This window comes from Neolamprologus multifasciatus, chromosome 6 (genome assembly GCF_963576455.1).
Source record: "Neolamprologus multifasciatus chromosome 6, fNeoMul1.2, whole genome shotgun sequence".
Classification (NCBI taxonomy): Eukaryota; Metazoa; Chordata; class Actinopteri; order Cichliformes; family Cichlidae; genus Neolamprologus; species Neolamprologus multifasciatus.
In genome coordinates this window covers 1,430,153-1,446,995 of record NC_140444.1, presented here as the reverse complement: position 1 = coordinate 1,446,995, position 16,843 = coordinate 1,430,153, and the positions used below count along the sequence as shown (strand labels likewise).

At 43.9% G+C, this 16,843-nt stretch overlaps 1 protein-coding gene across 3 annotated transcripts; it reads left to right on the top strand.

Moving 5' to 3' along the window:
• The first annotated feature begins 389 nt into the window (after positions 1 to 389).
• LOC146516105 (NACHT, LRR and PYD domains-containing protein 12-like) lies at positions 390 to 15,340 on the top strand. 3 transcript variants are annotated; one of them, XM_085161974.1, is made up of 14 exons: positions 395 to 530; positions 5,290 to 7,199; positions 9,170 to 9,346; positions 9,524 to 9,775; positions 9,856 to 10,026; positions 10,135 to 10,308; positions 11,554 to 11,603; positions 11,673 to 12,235; positions 12,341 to 12,396; positions 13,048 to 13,262; positions 13,381 to 13,640; positions 13,763 to 13,879; positions 13,959 to 14,100; positions 14,234 to 15,340. In XM_085161974.1, exons 2-14 carry the CDS (start codon positions 5,377 to 5,379, stop codon positions 14,551 to 14,553), a joined length of 4,320 nt encoding a protein of 1,439 aa, XP_085018100.1. In that variant the 5' UTR covers positions 395 to 530; positions 5,290 to 5,376; the 3' UTR covers positions 14,554 to 15,340. The 3 variants fall into 3 exon arrangements, with proteins under 3 accessions (XP_085018102.1, XP_085018100.1, XP_085018101.1); XM_085161976.1 differs by lacking the exon at positions 14,234 to 15,340 and having other exon boundaries at positions 390 to 530; positions 13,763 to 13,889; positions 13,968 to 14,071; XM_085161975.1 differs by lacking the exon at positions 395 to 530 and having other exon boundaries at positions 2,515 to 7,199.
• Positions 15,341 to 16,843: the final 1,503 nt, after the last annotated feature.

Here is a 16,843-nt window from a genome sequence, read left to right as displayed (position 1 = left end):
TGTTTCATTATATACGTGATGCAACTGTTGTACTTTGTACTCCATATATTTTATTTAGTTTTTCATATTTTATCATCATAAGTACTCAAACTGATCCGGTTCAAAGTTATTTCAGTGAGCTTAAAGAATTTTAAAAGATAAATCTAGATGTGAAAAATACACGTTTGAATAAACTGAAGTTAAAAAGAAAAGATAAAGATAAAAGTTAAAAAGAGATTAAACTTTATTATGAACTTCTATAAAATATAAATATACAGGAAACCTTTAGTCTGTGTACGTTTACACTGAGGAGTGTTGTAACATCTATTCTCATTCCTCGTTTTATTCCAACAATAAGAATCAAACTTTGACGTCACTTCCGTGCTCTACAGCTTTTTAAAAAATGTAAACTTTATTTTTCACACACTCGCGTACAGAGGTGCAAAAACCAGGAAGTAGGATAGATTGGGTCAGCTGTGCAGTCTCGCCCAATCACAGCAGAGAGTGCTGTGTGGGAGAGAGGCGTGGAGTGACAGCAGCTGAGCGCAAAGGTAAGCTTGTTATATTTGTACATGGAAACAGCTGCTTTAAGTGTATTAAAGAGAAATCCGCTCACAGACTCGTGCGTGTGTCTGCTGCGTCATCTTTGCTGTTTCAGCTGTTATTGGACACAACCTGCAAACGTGTGATAAAAACGAGTGAACATGGTCTCTGTTTGAGGAAGTAAAAGTTTTTCATTTCCTCTGGTTGGTGACGAGGACACAAACTTTTTATGTTCGTGGCCTCTCAGACGTGGATCTGTCACAGACTGAATCTGGCAGGAAGTCATTTCAGGTCAGCCAGGAGCTTTTTAAAGATTTACACTTTGTTTTTAAATCAGTTTTGTCACAAGAGGAAGTTTGTAATTTCCTGCGTGTGGTCAGACACAATCCGGTCAATCAGCATGTTTTCTCAGTATCTCTCAGATCTAAGTATGTTCCACATTACAGAAGTCCTCATAACAAAGCAGCAGCTCTGTGATTGTAACTGTGTTTAGATTCCTCCTCTCAGTCCTGCTGCAATGAGCCACAGGCTGGATCATCTGCATGTATCAACATGTATAATAAACTTATGTAGCTGGAGAACTAGCTACTATTCTTAATTTAAAGAACATTTTAAAGCCTTTTTACACAAATTTTACTTAAATATTGTAAATATTATAAGAGGCCAATGTTGTGACGTGTAAAACCTCACTGAGGATGAAAGAGCCGAATTATGTGGACATTTTTGCATCTACTTTATTGTGTTTTATTAGATTATACTCGATGGTTTGAGCCCCGAGAAGACTAGCAGCTGCTATTGTGGAAGCTAATGGGCTTCCTTATATATAAGTAAACCAATAAATCAATCAATCAGTGGTCACTGCTGTGGTCCCTGTGAAATGCATTTGAGCGTGCATTGTGGAGGCGTGCACAGTGAGTAGCTCATAATGACAAAATAAAACCAGTACTATATAAATGAAGCAGGTGTCTGCTGTGTAGATTCTGGGAGGGTTGATGGCGACCTTTGACAGGAACCCAAGTTTAGTTTTGGATGTTCGACTGGGTTTAAGTCAGGGTCTCTGAGCTCCGCAGCACTTTATCACTTCAATGATAGAGTGAAGAATAATGAATAATGAGTGATGGTTTCATCCCTTTGCTTCTTTTCCTTCGCTCTAACCTAAAAGTGAAGTTTACACCTTCAACACCTCCAGCTGCATCAATACGTTTGTCCTCCATTTCTAAATGTCTGTTTGTGTCGAGAGAATCTGATGTGATTAGTTCTCATGACGCAGCACAAATAGAACAGTTTAACTTATGTAAACATGGATTCATCTGTTTCACTATGTGCGCTCAGGAAGCTTCACTTTGTTTAGTGTTGAAGCTCCTTTGTGGCCGAACCTTCAGCCCCGTCGGAGGTCTGAGAGCTGCGGGAAAAGTTCTCTTTACAGGATCTTTGTTCTTTTCTCCTTTCAGCTGTTGGTCAGTTGTGGTTCTCTGCTGTGGTACGTGCTGTCCGCTGTGGGACGTTATATAAACGGACGTATTGCTTTTTAAATCACGTTCAGTTGATTGAATTCACCACAAGTGGACCAACACGTGTAGAAATGTCTTTCAGATGATTCAGATAAACTGTATTAGGCCTGTGAGCTAAATGTCAAGTGTCACAACAGAAGCCATGGAGAGTTTTTTTATGACACTTTGACCTGATAGTTGTTGGTGTTGCTTTGGTTCCTCCTGCGCCTCTGAAGCCCACAACCAGTGTTGGTCAAGTTACTTGAAAAAAGTAATTACTTACTAATTACTGATTACTTCTCCCCAAAAAATCCTGTTACTTTACTGATTACTTATTTTTTTTAAAGTAATTAGTTACTTAGTTACTTAGTTTTCAAACACATGATACACAACCTGAATATGTAATAAAGCAACAGACCTTTCAGCCCAATTCTATTTGTATGCAAAATCTATCATATACAATCTTATCAAATGGAAATCCTCTTTTTAAAACTGTTTCATTAGTTTTAATCTTTTAAATTTATGCAAATAAATAAATGACATGCAACAGTCTTTGACTTGAAAAAGTAGTTGAACATTTAAACCAATTTCCTACATATAAAATAAAATGTTTTGTGTTTACACTCACTCTTTACAGCAATAAATAAATAAAATCAAAGATTCAGCAGCACTGAGTCCTGTCGCTTTTAAATCTATTTTTCATTTCAGTTCAGTTGAGTTTTATTTACACAGCACCAAATCACAACAACAGTCGGCTCAAGGTGCTTTATATTGTACATAGGGCTGCCACAGTTAGTCGACTAGTCACGATTACGTCGACTATCAAAATCGTCAACGACTGATTTAATAGTCGACGCGTCGTTTGAAGCTTTGTGAGATCACAAAAGACGCAGGAATAAGTAGTAGGATTTAAGAGTGTAATAACGGACTGAAACAGAAGATGGCAGCACTGCATGTACAAGGATGCCAGCTGCCGTTAAACCCCGAAGAAGAAGAAGAAGCTGTGTCCCAGAATTCATAGCGCAGCCCAGCTCAGTTTCCAACAATGGCGGCAGCTAGTTAGTTTTAATAATACTGTTATTATTCTTTCTGGGTCACAAAATAAACGTTTAACATATTTTCAGGCGAGAATGTAGCTGTGTAAACCTCAAATATCTGCTCAGTTTATCAAGACACCACATATTTTCAAAAGCGCTCCGACGTTTTCGGAGACGTCTGTTACCCACTAGCTCGATAGCTAGCCGGGGGCTAGGCTAACTAGAGCCGTGAGAACACCGGACTCCTGGCTAATCGTTTTCAAACCCACCGCTGTCTTTCGCTACTCAGGTTAAACATGATATATAAGTCACTTAGATAACTTAAAAATGTTATTGTTTGGCTTTTTTTCAGTATTTTATTTGTTCCTGAGTAAATCGGTTTGGCTGAGATTAAAGTTATAGTTTTTACACAGCTGAATAAACATCAAGCAGACAGCTGATCATCAGAAGTGTGAGATGCTCCAGAATTTACTCCGGTGTCCTGTTATATTTTAGATAGCAAGGAGTTTATTAAACTTCACCGAAACAATCTGCAAATTTCATTAAAATTTAATAAACTATCATCTTGTCTTTATTTTTAGTTAGCACATACCTTAAACACTTAAAGCTGTAAGCTAATGATAGTTATATAAGAGCAGATGCTGCTGGTGCAATAATCTGTACGTTTTACGTCCAATGGATGATGATCTGATTAGTCGACTAATCGCAAAAACAATCAGTGACTAGTCGACTATCAGAATAATCGTTTGTGGCAGCCCTAATTATACAGTAGATACAGAGAAAAACCCAACAATCATATGACCCCCTATGAGCAGCACTTTGGCGACAGTGGGAAGGAAAAACTCCCTTTTAACAGGAAGAAACCTTCAGCAGAACCAGGCTCAGGGAGGGGCGGGGCCATCTGCTGCCACCAGACCAGAGATGAGTCCACTGTCAGAGGCCATAAGAAGATCATTTGTAACCTTCACTAAAGCTGTGATGAGCTCTGAAACCTGACTGAAACTCTTCAAATAAGCCATTCCTTCCATTATTTGAAGAGTTTCACCTGTTTATCACGAGTGGGGCGGGTGGAGGTTTGTCCACAGCGTCATGTCAGTGGGGGATCCGGGGGTTTCTCTGTGAATGTCACATTCCCGTGGCAGCGTGCTCGCTGCTCACTCAGATTGGAAGTTTAATTTTCGCTGTAGAAAGAAGTTTTCTTCCCACGTAGAGTGTGGAGCGTGTAGCAGTCCCCCGGACCAAGGAGGAAATAGAGAGAGCCTCGACGGGTGCAGTAATTTTTACTTTGACATTCATTCAGAATCTAACAGCGCTGAGGTGCCAATGCACCGAGAAAACTCGCTCCACATTCAAAGGGCTGCAAATTGTTAATTTCGCTAGAGCCCGGTATCAAGCTGCTCCACGCTTCATTGAGAGCTGCCTACTGGCACGTGTGCGCCACAAAAAAACCAGTCTGAGCTGGAAGTGCAGCTTGCCGCTAACTAAGCGACAGAGCCCTCTACTGGACACTATGCGTAGCTGTTCAGGCTTAGATCAATAAACAAAAACTGGACCTTTACAGAGCGGACACCGATGTTTTTGTCACTTTAACTGGACTAAAACTTAAAGTAATGTGATTACTTCCAGGCTTTAACCGCTGCATGGTCGTACTCTCTCCCACATCATATTGTTGATCTGCACACGTCTGTTGCTGCCAGTGGCGTCGCACACTTGTACATTATTGTCATGAGACACTCTCACAATCAAAATCACAGTTTAGTAACGCAGCGTGCTTATAGGAAAGTAACAGTAATCTAATTACTTTTTGCAATAGTAATCCCTTATGTTACTCATTACTTGTAACGCTTTGCTGACCATCTCTGCCCACAAACATCACTTTTGTGTTGCAGTGTGATGATGGAGATGACTGCATTCACTCCAAAGTCCTTAATTGCTCCTCTGTGCTCCTCCTCATGTCTAATGATTAAGCCAACTGTTACATCCTCCTGAAATATTCTGAGGATGTATCTGTCACTGCTGTGCAGGAAGTCTGCTGTGTAGATGGTAACAAGAACAAGGCCTAAATGGTTCCTTGTAGCGCCGCTGTGAGTCTCAGGATTGTGTCAGAGACACTCATGCAGTGTTGAGTGTAGAACTATGGAGGGAAAACAAGTTTAGACAAGTAAAGGCTTCTTAATATGACTGATACGATTACACTGTGGTGCTCCAGGAAGTACATTTTATTTTCTCCTTGCTTTCAGGTTTTATATTAATTTTAGGATCCCAGAGACAAAAGGACAAGAGGAGACAGGAGCAGAAAGAAGTGTGGAGGAGACAGAGCTGCAAACATGGAGCAGGATAAAGTCGTGGGGAGTGTTAAACAAAAGCTTAAAGACCATCTCCAGGAAAGGTTTACCTGGATAAATGAGGGCACATCGGATAGTCGGTCTCGACTTGACAGCATCTACACAAAACTCTACGTCACTCAGCAGGATCAGGATTTTGGTTCAATATCACATGAGATTCTAGATCACTTTAATGTCCCAGATCAGCAGTCATCGTTTTCACAGGTGTTTTATCAACAGATCGATTTCTTAAACATCTTTAAACCAGGAAGAATTCATGTTCAGCAACAACCAGCAAGAGACAAGACAGTCCAAAGAGTGATGACGAAAGGCATCGCTGGCATTGGAAAGACATTTGCTGTCCAAAACTTTGCTCTAAACTGGGCAGAAGGAAAATCTAACCAGCACATTGATTTCATCTTTGTGCTCCCCTTTAGAGAGCTGAACATGCTCAGAGATGCCGACTACAGTCTGCTGCAGCTTCTCCTTCACTTCTACCCTGAAATAAAACCCCTAGAAGGTCCACAGCAGCTTGTTCACAAACAGGTGCTGTTCATCTTTGATGGTTTGGATGAAAGCAGATTTCCACTGGACTTTGATGGAGCTGTGAGAATAAGTGAAACAGATCAAAGATCAACAGTCGATGTGCTGCTGACCAACCTCATCCAAGGCAACCTGCTGCCTCGCGCTCTGCTCTGGGTAACATCCAGACCTGCAGCTGCCAGTCAGATACCTTCTAAATACATTGACCGGATGACAGAAGTCCAAGGTTTCACTGAGCAACAGAAAGAGTCATACTTTAGGAAGAGATTCAGCACTGCTGATCAGGCAGAAGAAATCCTGTCTCGTCTTAGAGGAATGATCAGCTTCTATTTCATGGGCCATATCCCAGTGTTTTGCTGGATCATCGCTGAGGTGTTTAGGAAAGGATGGAGTGATGAGAGGAGCCGCGGCATCACAACGATGACAGAGCTGTACATTTATTACTTACTAATTCAAACACAAAGAACAAGACAGAAATATGCAGGGAAAAGCTCCAAGAAGAGGTCCAAACAGAAGAAGTCTGAAGCCCAGAACTCTGCCATGCTTTTAAACCTGTCCAAGTTGGCATTTGAACAGCTGCAGAAAGGAAACATCATATTCTATGAAGACGACCTCACAGAAAGTGGCATCGATGTTGATGAAGCGTCAGTGTTTTGTGGATTTTGCTCAGAGATTCTTAAGGAAGAACGAGGCCTGTACAAGAAAAAGATGTTCAGCTTTGTGCATTTGAGCTTTCAGGAGTTTCTTGCAGCTCTCTACATGCACCACTGCATCCTGACGGACAACTTCAGTACTTTGAAGTCTTTCCTGGGTGTCGACCCGACAGATCTGAGCTTTCTGGATTTGCAGAAAAAGGTTGTGGATAAAGCCTTGCAAAGTGAGAAAGGTCAGTTAGATCTGTTTCTGTGTTTCTTCCTTGGATTTTCTCTGGAGTCCAATCAAACAGTGCTGCAGAGTTTACTGCCACAGGTAAAGAGCAGCTCGGACACCACCGAAGAGATGAAGGGATACCTGAAGAATTTCCATGTCAAAGACATCCCACGAGAGAGGTACATGAACCTTTTCCTCTGCAAGTTTGAGCTGAAGGAAGAGAGAATTCAGGATGACATCAGAGTGTATCTGGATTCAGGAGCAACACTCTCACCTATTGACTGTGCAGTACTGTCGACCATGATGCAGATATCAGGGGAAGTGCTCGAGGAACTTGATCTGACAAAGTCTTATACACCTTTGATTGGGACTGAGAAACTTGTCCAGCAAATGAAGAACTGCAAGAAGGCTGCGTAAGTAGTACAAAGGATATTTAAAATAAAATATTAAATATGTTTAAACTGTCCTGAGTTCAGTTCCACCATCAGGGGTCTTTCTGTGTGGAGTTTGCATGTTCTCCGTGTGTTTGCGTGGGTTCTCCGTGTGTTTGCGTGGGTTCTCCGTGTGTTTGCGTGGGTTCTCCGTGTGTTTGCGTGGGTTCTCTGTGGGTACCCCGGCTTCCTCCCACAGTCTGAAGACATGCAGTTAATGGGACTAATGGGGAAAATCCAAATTGGTGTGACTGGTTGTCTGTCTCTGTGTGGTAGCCCTGTGGCAGACTGGCGACCTGTCCAGGGTCCACCCCGCCTCTCGCCCTAAGACAGCTGGGATTGGCTCCAGCGCCCAGCGACCCTGTAAACTAGAAGTGGAAGAGAGACGATGGATGTTTGAATTTATTTCCATCAAACAGCCAAAACTAAGACATCACATTAGCTTTGTGTCAAATGCAATCTCGCTGGTTTTGCAACAACTCTCTCTGACAAATTTCCAAACTTCCAGAAACACATTATTGCTCAGTGTTGCTTCAACGTTTTATTGATTAGATCTCACAGTTAATGTAATGTACAAAGATTTGAACCATCCAACTCGGTTTGATTTGTAGTCCATCAAAATTTTATGTAAATATTAAACAGTCAAGGACTGTGTCAAAAAATAAAGGAAACAAAAACATCGGAAAAATCCATCCATCCATCTTCATCCGCTTTATCCGAGGCCGGGTCGTGGGGGCAGCAGCCTAAGCAAAGAGGCCCAGACCTCCCTCTCCCCAGCCACCTCCTCCAGCTTATCCGGGGGAACACCAAGGCGTTCCCAGGCCAGCCGAGAGATATAATCTCTCCAGCGTGTCCTGGGTCTGCCCCGGGGCCTCCTCCCGGTGGGACATGCCCGGAACACTTCACCCAGGAGGCGCCCAGGAGGCATCCTCGTCAGATGCCCGAACCACCTCAGCTGGCTCCTTTCGATGTGGAGCAGCAGCGGCTCTACTCTGAGCCCCTCCCGGATGGCCGAACTTCTCACCCTATCTCTAAGGGAGAGGCCAGCCACCCTTCGGAGGAAGTTCATTTCTGCCGCTTGTATCCGCGATCTCGTTCTTTCGGTCACTACCCACAGCTCGTGGCCATAGGTGAGGGTAGGGACGTAGATCGACCGGTAAATTGAGAGCTTCGCTTTTACACTCAGCTCCCTCTTCACCACGACGGACCGGTGCAGCGTCTGCATTACTGCAGCCGCAGCCCCAATCCGTCTGTCGATCTCCGGCTTCCTTCTCCCATCACTCGCGAACAAGACCCCGAGATACTTGAACTCCTCCACTTGGGGCAGGAACTCATCCCCGACCCGGAGTGGGCACTCCACCCTTTTCCGGCCCATTGCTACGGGCCATTCGATCCCTATACAACCGTTGCAAGAGCTTGGTTTGCATTGCCGGCAATAAGTCGGACTCGTTCCCGGTGGATGATGGGCTCCGCCAGGGCTGCCCTTTGTCACCGACAGGATTTCTAGCCGCAGCCAAGTGGTGGAGGGCTTTCACTTCGGTGGCCTCAGAATCTCATCTCTGCTTTTTGCGGATGATGTGGTTCTGTTGGCTTCATCGGGTGATGGCCTCCAGCTCGCACTGGAACGGTTCGCAGCCGAGTGTGAAGCAGCGGGAATGAGGATCAGCACCTCCAAATCTGAGGCCATGGTTCTCATCGGAAAAATGTTTTCAAATATTTGTGGAATTTTCAAGCAAACTTGTGACACCACAAAGAGTGAAACAGAAATGATCCTGATGGAAGCTCTGTTAGATTTAAAGTAGAAATACATCAGGTGTGATACACATAAAACCACATTGGTGTGATCTTGTAGCACTTTCTATGATTATCTGGGATTTTTATATTTATTTATTTTTGCAAATAAACCAATAACTGTAGGTGGAATAATTTTTGCTTTTCTTCCGATTCTTCAGACTCAAGAACAATCAGTTAAGGAAAGACTGCTTCGACGTGCTCCTGTCTGTTCTTCAGTCAGCGGACTCTTGTTTAACAGAGCTCAGCCTGGTGTATTTTTCTAACGTCAGTGATGGTTTTCTTTCTGATCTCTTTGCTGGACTGGAAGGTCCTGACTGTAAACTGGAGACACTGAGGTCAGTTTAAAAACTCTTTCTGCAGGTTAAAACTTCTTTAGTGAAATTCTTTCAAAATCTGAAATCTTTATGTAACTACAGTCATGTATCATACGACGACTAAACTACGGTAAATGACCTCAGTACATCTAAACAGTCGTCTCTACATTATTTCTAACTGGTGTGTGTTTCGCACAGGTTATCTGGGTTTTCTCTAGACGGTAGCGACTGTCACAGACTGGTTTCTGTCCTTCAATCAGACCTGTCACCTCTGACGGCACTTCATTTGATTAACTGCTTATGCAGTTATTCATTCAAGGATTACAGTGGATATTGTACAAATGACGTGAAGACCATTGGAAACCGTGGAGATTTCAGCGATGAGTCACACCTGCTGACTGTGATTCCTTCTGCTTTGATTGGTCCAGTCTGTAAACTGGAGCGGTTCAGGTACCTGCAGCTAGTGCAAGGATCATCTTTCATTTTCTCTCTGCAGGTTATGATGTTCAGATGTTTTGCTTTGTTTGCAGCATGCCTGGTTGTTTCCTGAAAAATAACTGCTGGCAAGTGTTTGCCTCCGTTCTCAGCTCTAACTCCCAGCTGAGAGAGCTTGACCTCAGCTGTAACGACCTGAAGGATTTAGGTGTGCAGCTGCTGTCTGTTGGACTTGGGAGTTTAAACTGTAGCCTGGAAACACTGAGGTACTGATGGCAGCTCGAGCTCCATGGAGTCCAAATACTCTGCAACATGTGTGGTAACAGTTAAGAGTAGCAAAGCCTTTGCTTTAGTAAGAGCTATTTTCTCTCCAGGCTGTCATGTTGTGGGATCACACAGGAAGGTTGTGTCTCTCTGGCCTCAGCTCTGAAGTCCAACCCCTCCCACCTGAGAGAGCTGGACCTGAGCTACAACCATCCTGCAGTGTCAGGAGTGAAACTGCTGTTGGAGCGACTGGAAGACCCAGAATGTAGACTGGAAACGCTCAAGTCGGTACACTGTGTAGTATATAAAGGTTATTAGGGATGCAACGATACCAATTTTTTCAAACTGATACGATACCGATACTTGGATCTGAGTACTTGCTGATACAGAGTACAAAAAACGATACTTCTACCACACACACACACACACACACACACACACACACACACACACACCACATAATTGGAAGACAGGTTTTATTTTATTCTCTGCCGATAAAAAATAAAATCTTAATAAAAATGACCACAAAAAAATTTCAACTGAAAAATAAGCACTTCTGTTAAATTATTGCAGAGTCTCCACATTGTAATTTTACAAAATATCACTGAACTATTGGCACTGTCTCGAGCTTTCAGAATAATAAATAAACACTTCTGTTTGGAATAAAATAAATACAAATTAGGTTTGCGAATAAATTAAACTTTTAAATTATTGCAGAGTGTCCATATTGTAAACAAACAAACAAAATAATTATTATTAAATAAATAATAAAATATAAAAAATTATAAAATAAATAATAAATAAAATAATAATTGGCCCCCTAGTGGCCAATCTAAAAAACTACAACAGAAATGACAAGCCACCCTCTGATTAATGAAATAAGTTGGTATCGGTTCATGGTATCGGTTAACTTTTCCGAGTATGAGTACACACACATTATCCAGTATCGGCCCCGATACCAGTATCGGTATCGGTGCATCCCTAAAGGTTATATATAGCCCCCTAAACTACGTTTTTTCTAATATGTGGGAAGTTATCCAGAAAATGTTGCTGTAGCTAGAACTGCTTAACCAGCTGATTGCAGACCTTCATCGACTCTCTTGGTTGTGTTCAACAGTCTGTGGACTGATTTCTGTGTCAGGGACTCGAGACTAGTTTGACCCCAACATCCAAACCACATGGGGGTCCTCTTTGGTCCAGCAGCTTGTCTCAGTGCTTCTCTGATAAGTTCAAAACTAAGGTGAACATGTTGAACCACAGTCCAATGTGACCTGACTTCAGTCGCTGTTACCTCTGCAGCTATGAAGCTAATGAAGTTACACTCAGTTAACCTGGGCTGTAGTAAGGAGCGAGGAGATTGTAGCAGGTCCTGGTGTCAGACCAGGCTGAGATTTACTTTATGTGAAACATTTTAAAACATGTGATCATGTTCCAAAGATTTTCTGTTTACATTCACACATTCATGCTTTAAATGCTTCACGTCTCTTTATTTGCTCCAAAGCTGAGACCTTTCTGCTCTTCTGCCTCAGTGTGGACCACAATGAAGAGCACTGGGTCGACCCACAGCTTCTGAACAAGTGTAAGTGTCACTGAGTTTCTCTACAACATCGACTGAGCTGAAGCTTAACTCACTGCATCTCTTTCATAGATGCCTGTGATCTCACATTCGACCCCAACACGGTGAATGAAAACCTCGTCCTGTCTGAATGTGACAGGAAAGTGAGCAGCACTCATGAAAAGCAGTCGTATCCTGATCATCCAGAGAGATTTGACCAAGTGATGCAGGTGCTGTGTCGAGAGGCTCTGACTGGGCGCTGCTACTGGGAGGTGGACTGGGAAGAATCTATGTTTATTGGTGTTGCATATAAGAGCCTGCCGAGGAAGGGACACAGGGACACAGGAATTTACCGTAGTGACAGAAGCTGGTGTTTCAGTATCAACTTTCTGAAGGGTTACTACTTCCGACACGGGTTGAGGGAAACTTTTATACCGGTCCCACACATCGACGTCCAAACCCTCCTGACCAGTAGACTGGGACTGTTTCTGGACTGGCCAGCCGGCACTCTGTCCTTTTATTCACTTTCTGGTGACAGAAAAACTCTCATTCATAGCTTCCACACCACTTTCAGCGAGCCTCTCTACCCAGCATTCACTGTTCATCATGATGGAACTTTGACCCTGTGCAGGGTGGTGAAGCTGGAAATGGAAACTGTGAGTATTTAATAATAGTAGATCTACTAATAGTTCTCTCATGGTGTCACGTTACAAGTTTGTGTGACTGGAAAAATATTTTACTTGCCTTCTCTGGATTTTTAGGCTCGATCAAGCTTCACACCTGAGATGAGAAAAGAAAGAACAGGCATTTCATACAGGTACGACACGCAAGCCTCGATGTTCCCACTGTGAGATTATGTCCTCTGCAAACACAGAGGTGCTCAGAGTGCTTTACATGTGCAAAGAAGAATGTGGGAACAATTAAAAACTGTTTTTAACAAATGTGTGATTGGTTGAGTCTGAATGTCAGATTGTGTATGACAGTAGATGCTGGTCACCAATTGATGGAGTACTGGAAACCAATTAATATACGGCTGTTTACAAGGTTCAATGTCAGTTTGAGGGTTTTATATGTTATATTTTTACAACTTCCCAACACACACATTTGTTAAAATGTTGCTTTAGACTTTAACGATGCCTTGGTTAGTTATACCTTAACTGGTTAAAATACCAAAGTCATGGTGAATAGAGGCAGTGGCAGACCATCAACTCCTACACACGAGTAAGTAAAGTTGCAGTTTTAATTAAAAGAGAAGAATGTGATCATCTAACTGTCATCTGATGGAAACGTTGAAGGAGGATGTTGCCATAGATGTTTCTTCCTCTTTTAGGATTCTCTCACTAATATAATAACATAAAGCCTTGGATTTAATTCTATCGTGATGACAGTCTTGCAGTCTATAAATTAAATTAGACTGAATTTAACAGCTACATAAATGAGCTCCATGTTGAACCGTTGTGTCGTTCAGGTTCCTGTTTCCCGGTCCAGGGTTGTTCCAGTGTTCTTCGACTGGTCTGGTCTTTGGTGTGACTCGTGAGAGTGAGGTCACCTACAAGACTCTGATCTGGGATCCTCTGGTTCTCCAACCAGCGCACAAAGTGGCCGGAGGCCCGCTGTTCGGCATCGAGTGTCCTCAGGACTCTATACGTCAGCTGCACCTCCCACACTGTGAACCTGAGCCGGGTAAGGACGCCACTGAAACACCTGAAGGAGAATCAAACCTGCAGAAAATGCTTTGATTTGCTTTCCATGGAAAGTTTCTGGAGGCTGTTGCAGTGAACGAAGCTGTGTGTTTTCCCAGCACTGGTCTCTGACAGCATCTCTGTGGTCCACATCACGGATGATGGCATGAGCATCATACAGCCTCTGGAGATCACTGAGACTCACGTGGTCGTGGACGTCCCTCACCTCTCCGCCTTTGGCCTCGTCTGGGATCTCGTTAAGCGGTTTTTCAATTACATGACGAAACCCATTCGTGGCCAAGTCCTGCTCTTCCTGAGAAACAGGCCACGCCCCATCCTCGGTGTGATGCTGCTGCCAGGAAACGTCCCTCTGCACGACGTATGACTTCATCATGAAATCATTAAATGGCTTCTGCATGAATAAATCCTCTGATTGTTCTGCATCTGTTTGCTTTTCTGAAACGATTCATGCACTAAGAAAATGTTGTGATGTCTCTGAAGGTGAAAGTGCAGCACACTGCTTCAGAGTACATCGAAGCGCCGTCCTTCTGTTATTTCCACAAAGGTCAAAAGTACAGTCTGAGCAGCGCCCCGCACGACTTTAAAATACAGCCTGCAGTGAGTATCAGTCGCTGAGTGTCAGCAGACGCTTTGTCCACAAAGCTGTTTTCAATTGTGCGTTTCCATTTCGCTTCAGCGTGCAGAGTTTTTTGAAAATTACGGACCAAATTACCACCCGACCTTTGAGATCATCCTGACAACGAACGCAGAGGAAGTGATGCTGATGGTGCGAGATCCCGAGGAGACACGAGTGTGGGAGCACGACCTTCATCTGCCCGGTGAGCCTTAACTCAGCACAAACTGAAACCTGACAGAGATCCAAGCTGCTGTCCTGGTTCGATTCACTGATCTGTAGAAATGTTGCTCTGAAATGTGCTCACTGTGTTTCTGACTCTAAACGTACTTTTTCAGCTTCATCCTCGGCTGATTCTCCAGGTGGAAGTCGTCTTCAGATGGGGAACGGCGCCTCAGCAGAGAAGCTGCGACTCGCTCGCGTAAACTTCGTGGATAAAGTGTCGGATCCTGTTCTGAACAAGCTGCTGGACGAGCTGCAGCGCGTCACCGTGCTAACTGATGCTGAGGGCGAAGCGGCCAGAGCCAAACCGAGAGGCGAGAAAGCTCGAGACCTGATCGACACGGTGCGAAAGAAAGGAGCTGAAGCAAGTTCAAAAATGATCGCCGTCTTTTATGCCAACGATCCGTATATGTGCAAAGAGCTCGGCTTAATGTGAAGCACAAATCTGTGAAATCAAATGTTCTTTCTTTCTTCTTAAAATCATGATTATGTTTCCACTGATCACACTTCTTAGAAAGGAGATGAGCTTAGACGTGAGGGGAGACGTCCAGTAAATATCCAGAAAAGAAAAATTCAATTTCCAGTTCTGAGAAGAAAATTCTGCAAAAAATGTCTGAAATGTATTTTCTAAATGTTAGTGTTTGTTAGACAAAAGGACAGAGAGAGTAAAGAGTGAGACACACCTGCACTGGTGAATCATGTGAGCTGGACTCAGATCAGTGAAGCCAGCAGAGCTCCTCCTGTGCTCGTGAACCATGTTTATAGAAATACAACACAAAGGTTAATAAAATGCAGCGAATGCCTGCAGTGTTGAGTGTAACGTGTTATTACTGGTGTTATAAAGGTTCTTCAGTTATTTGTGCAGCAGGTGGATGAAAAGAAAAAACCATCAGCTGAGTTTTTGGGACTTTCAGTCTGAATGAACAGGACGATGCAGGAAGTGTGTTTTTCATCGTGTTTATCATTGAAGTATTAAGACTCGTAACTATATATGCAAATGTTTGTATAGCTGTGAGCTGTGCTCTGTGAACTGACGCAATAACAGAATCCAGACGTTTTTAGATTGTGTTTGTTTGCTGTTTCTGTGGTTTAAGCGTTTATTTCCTGCACGCTGATGTTAGACGCTGGGATGTTCTGTTCTCGATGTCATGGCAACAACTTCAGCTTTATGAAGCAGAAGAAGCCACCCCAGATAGCAAGGAAACATTGAAACAACGTTGAGTCAATATCAGGCGACGTCATTGAACCAACGTTGAAGTGTTTTTTTTTTTTTTTGTTTTTTTTTTTGTTTTGTTTTTTTGCCTGTCCCGTTTGGTTCTTTTGCCATCAGAATTATTGTCTAAAGGCGAAGAAAGATGCCCAACGGATTTTCTTTACCAAATTGACCATCCCAGCTTTGCCGTAATGGTCCATTTGATTCACCTTTTATTCTTTATTTTATTTTCACTTGCTGAATACGGGACAGACTTGACTGGGGGAAAGAAAAGGGAGAAAGAAAGAGGGGAAGAAAAACAGTTGAGAAGAGGGACGGGGGAGAAGGGCAAAAAACAAAAACCAACAGAATAAGCAGAAGAAAAAAAAAAAAAAAAGAAAAAAAAAAAAATACATATATCGATCACCTGGATCACCTGTTGAGAAAGAAAAAAGAAAACAAGCAGAAGAAAACGAGAGTAATACAATAAACCACATCACAATGATATATGGGAATATGACAGTAAATACTAAATATTAAACATTATTGTGCAGCACGTAAGATCGACAGCACAGTGTGCATTGAGGTAGGAGCCAAAAAGGGTGTAGTTTGTGTGTGTGATCACCCGTGTGTACACCTGTGAGCATGGACGCGCTTGTTTTCTTAAAAGGTTCCCTCATGTAATGATCTGCTAGAGGGTGTGGGGGGCCACTGCCCCGTCCTCCAGGGCATGAAGCAGGTATGGAGGAGATCAAAACCCCAGACATCCAGAGGCCCCCAGAACACAAGAGACCAAGGAAGACCAACAGAGGGGCAGCCGCGCCACTGTCCCAGAAAGAGCTGAGGAGAGTCCCAGATGAGGGGTCACCCAGCAGCCACGGAGCAGAAGCCAGGGGGGGCTGCAGTGACGTGCCCGTGAGCTCCGCCGGCAGCCAGCTGTGCCTGAGTGACCGAGCCCCAGGCCGAGAGGCCGGGGGCACCCCACCTCCGAAGTGGCCCAAGCGAGCCCCAGGCTCCAGGCCCCGATAAGCAGCCGCCAAGGAGTGAGCCGGTGTGTACCCGGACGCCCACCCCCGGACACAAAGAACCACCAACGCACCGACGTCTGAGGGAGTCCGCCCCCGGCAGGGGAAGTGGTGGGGGGAGATAGGCCTCCAAACCTTGGAGGGCCTGAGCTGTCCTCAGAGAGGTGGCCTCTGATACCCAACCTGACATACAGACACAGACATACAGGCACACACAGATACAAACATCCATTCCCACCCTCATGCTCTCATATGCACTTACTCCACACTCAACCAACGTGGAGACAGACATAAAGAGACGCTGTACACACAATCACACTCCCCAAGCGTACTCTACGAACCGGGTCTAGGTACCCTTGCCCCTGGAGGGGGGAACTGCACCCAGACCCAGGTTGTGTTACCCTTTTCCCTGCAGTGGGGAGAAGCAGACCGCCCCGACTCCGCAGCAGCAGGGAGGCCCCACACTCCGGACCCCAGTCGGACGGCCAACTCCTCCTCCTAGCCCCCCT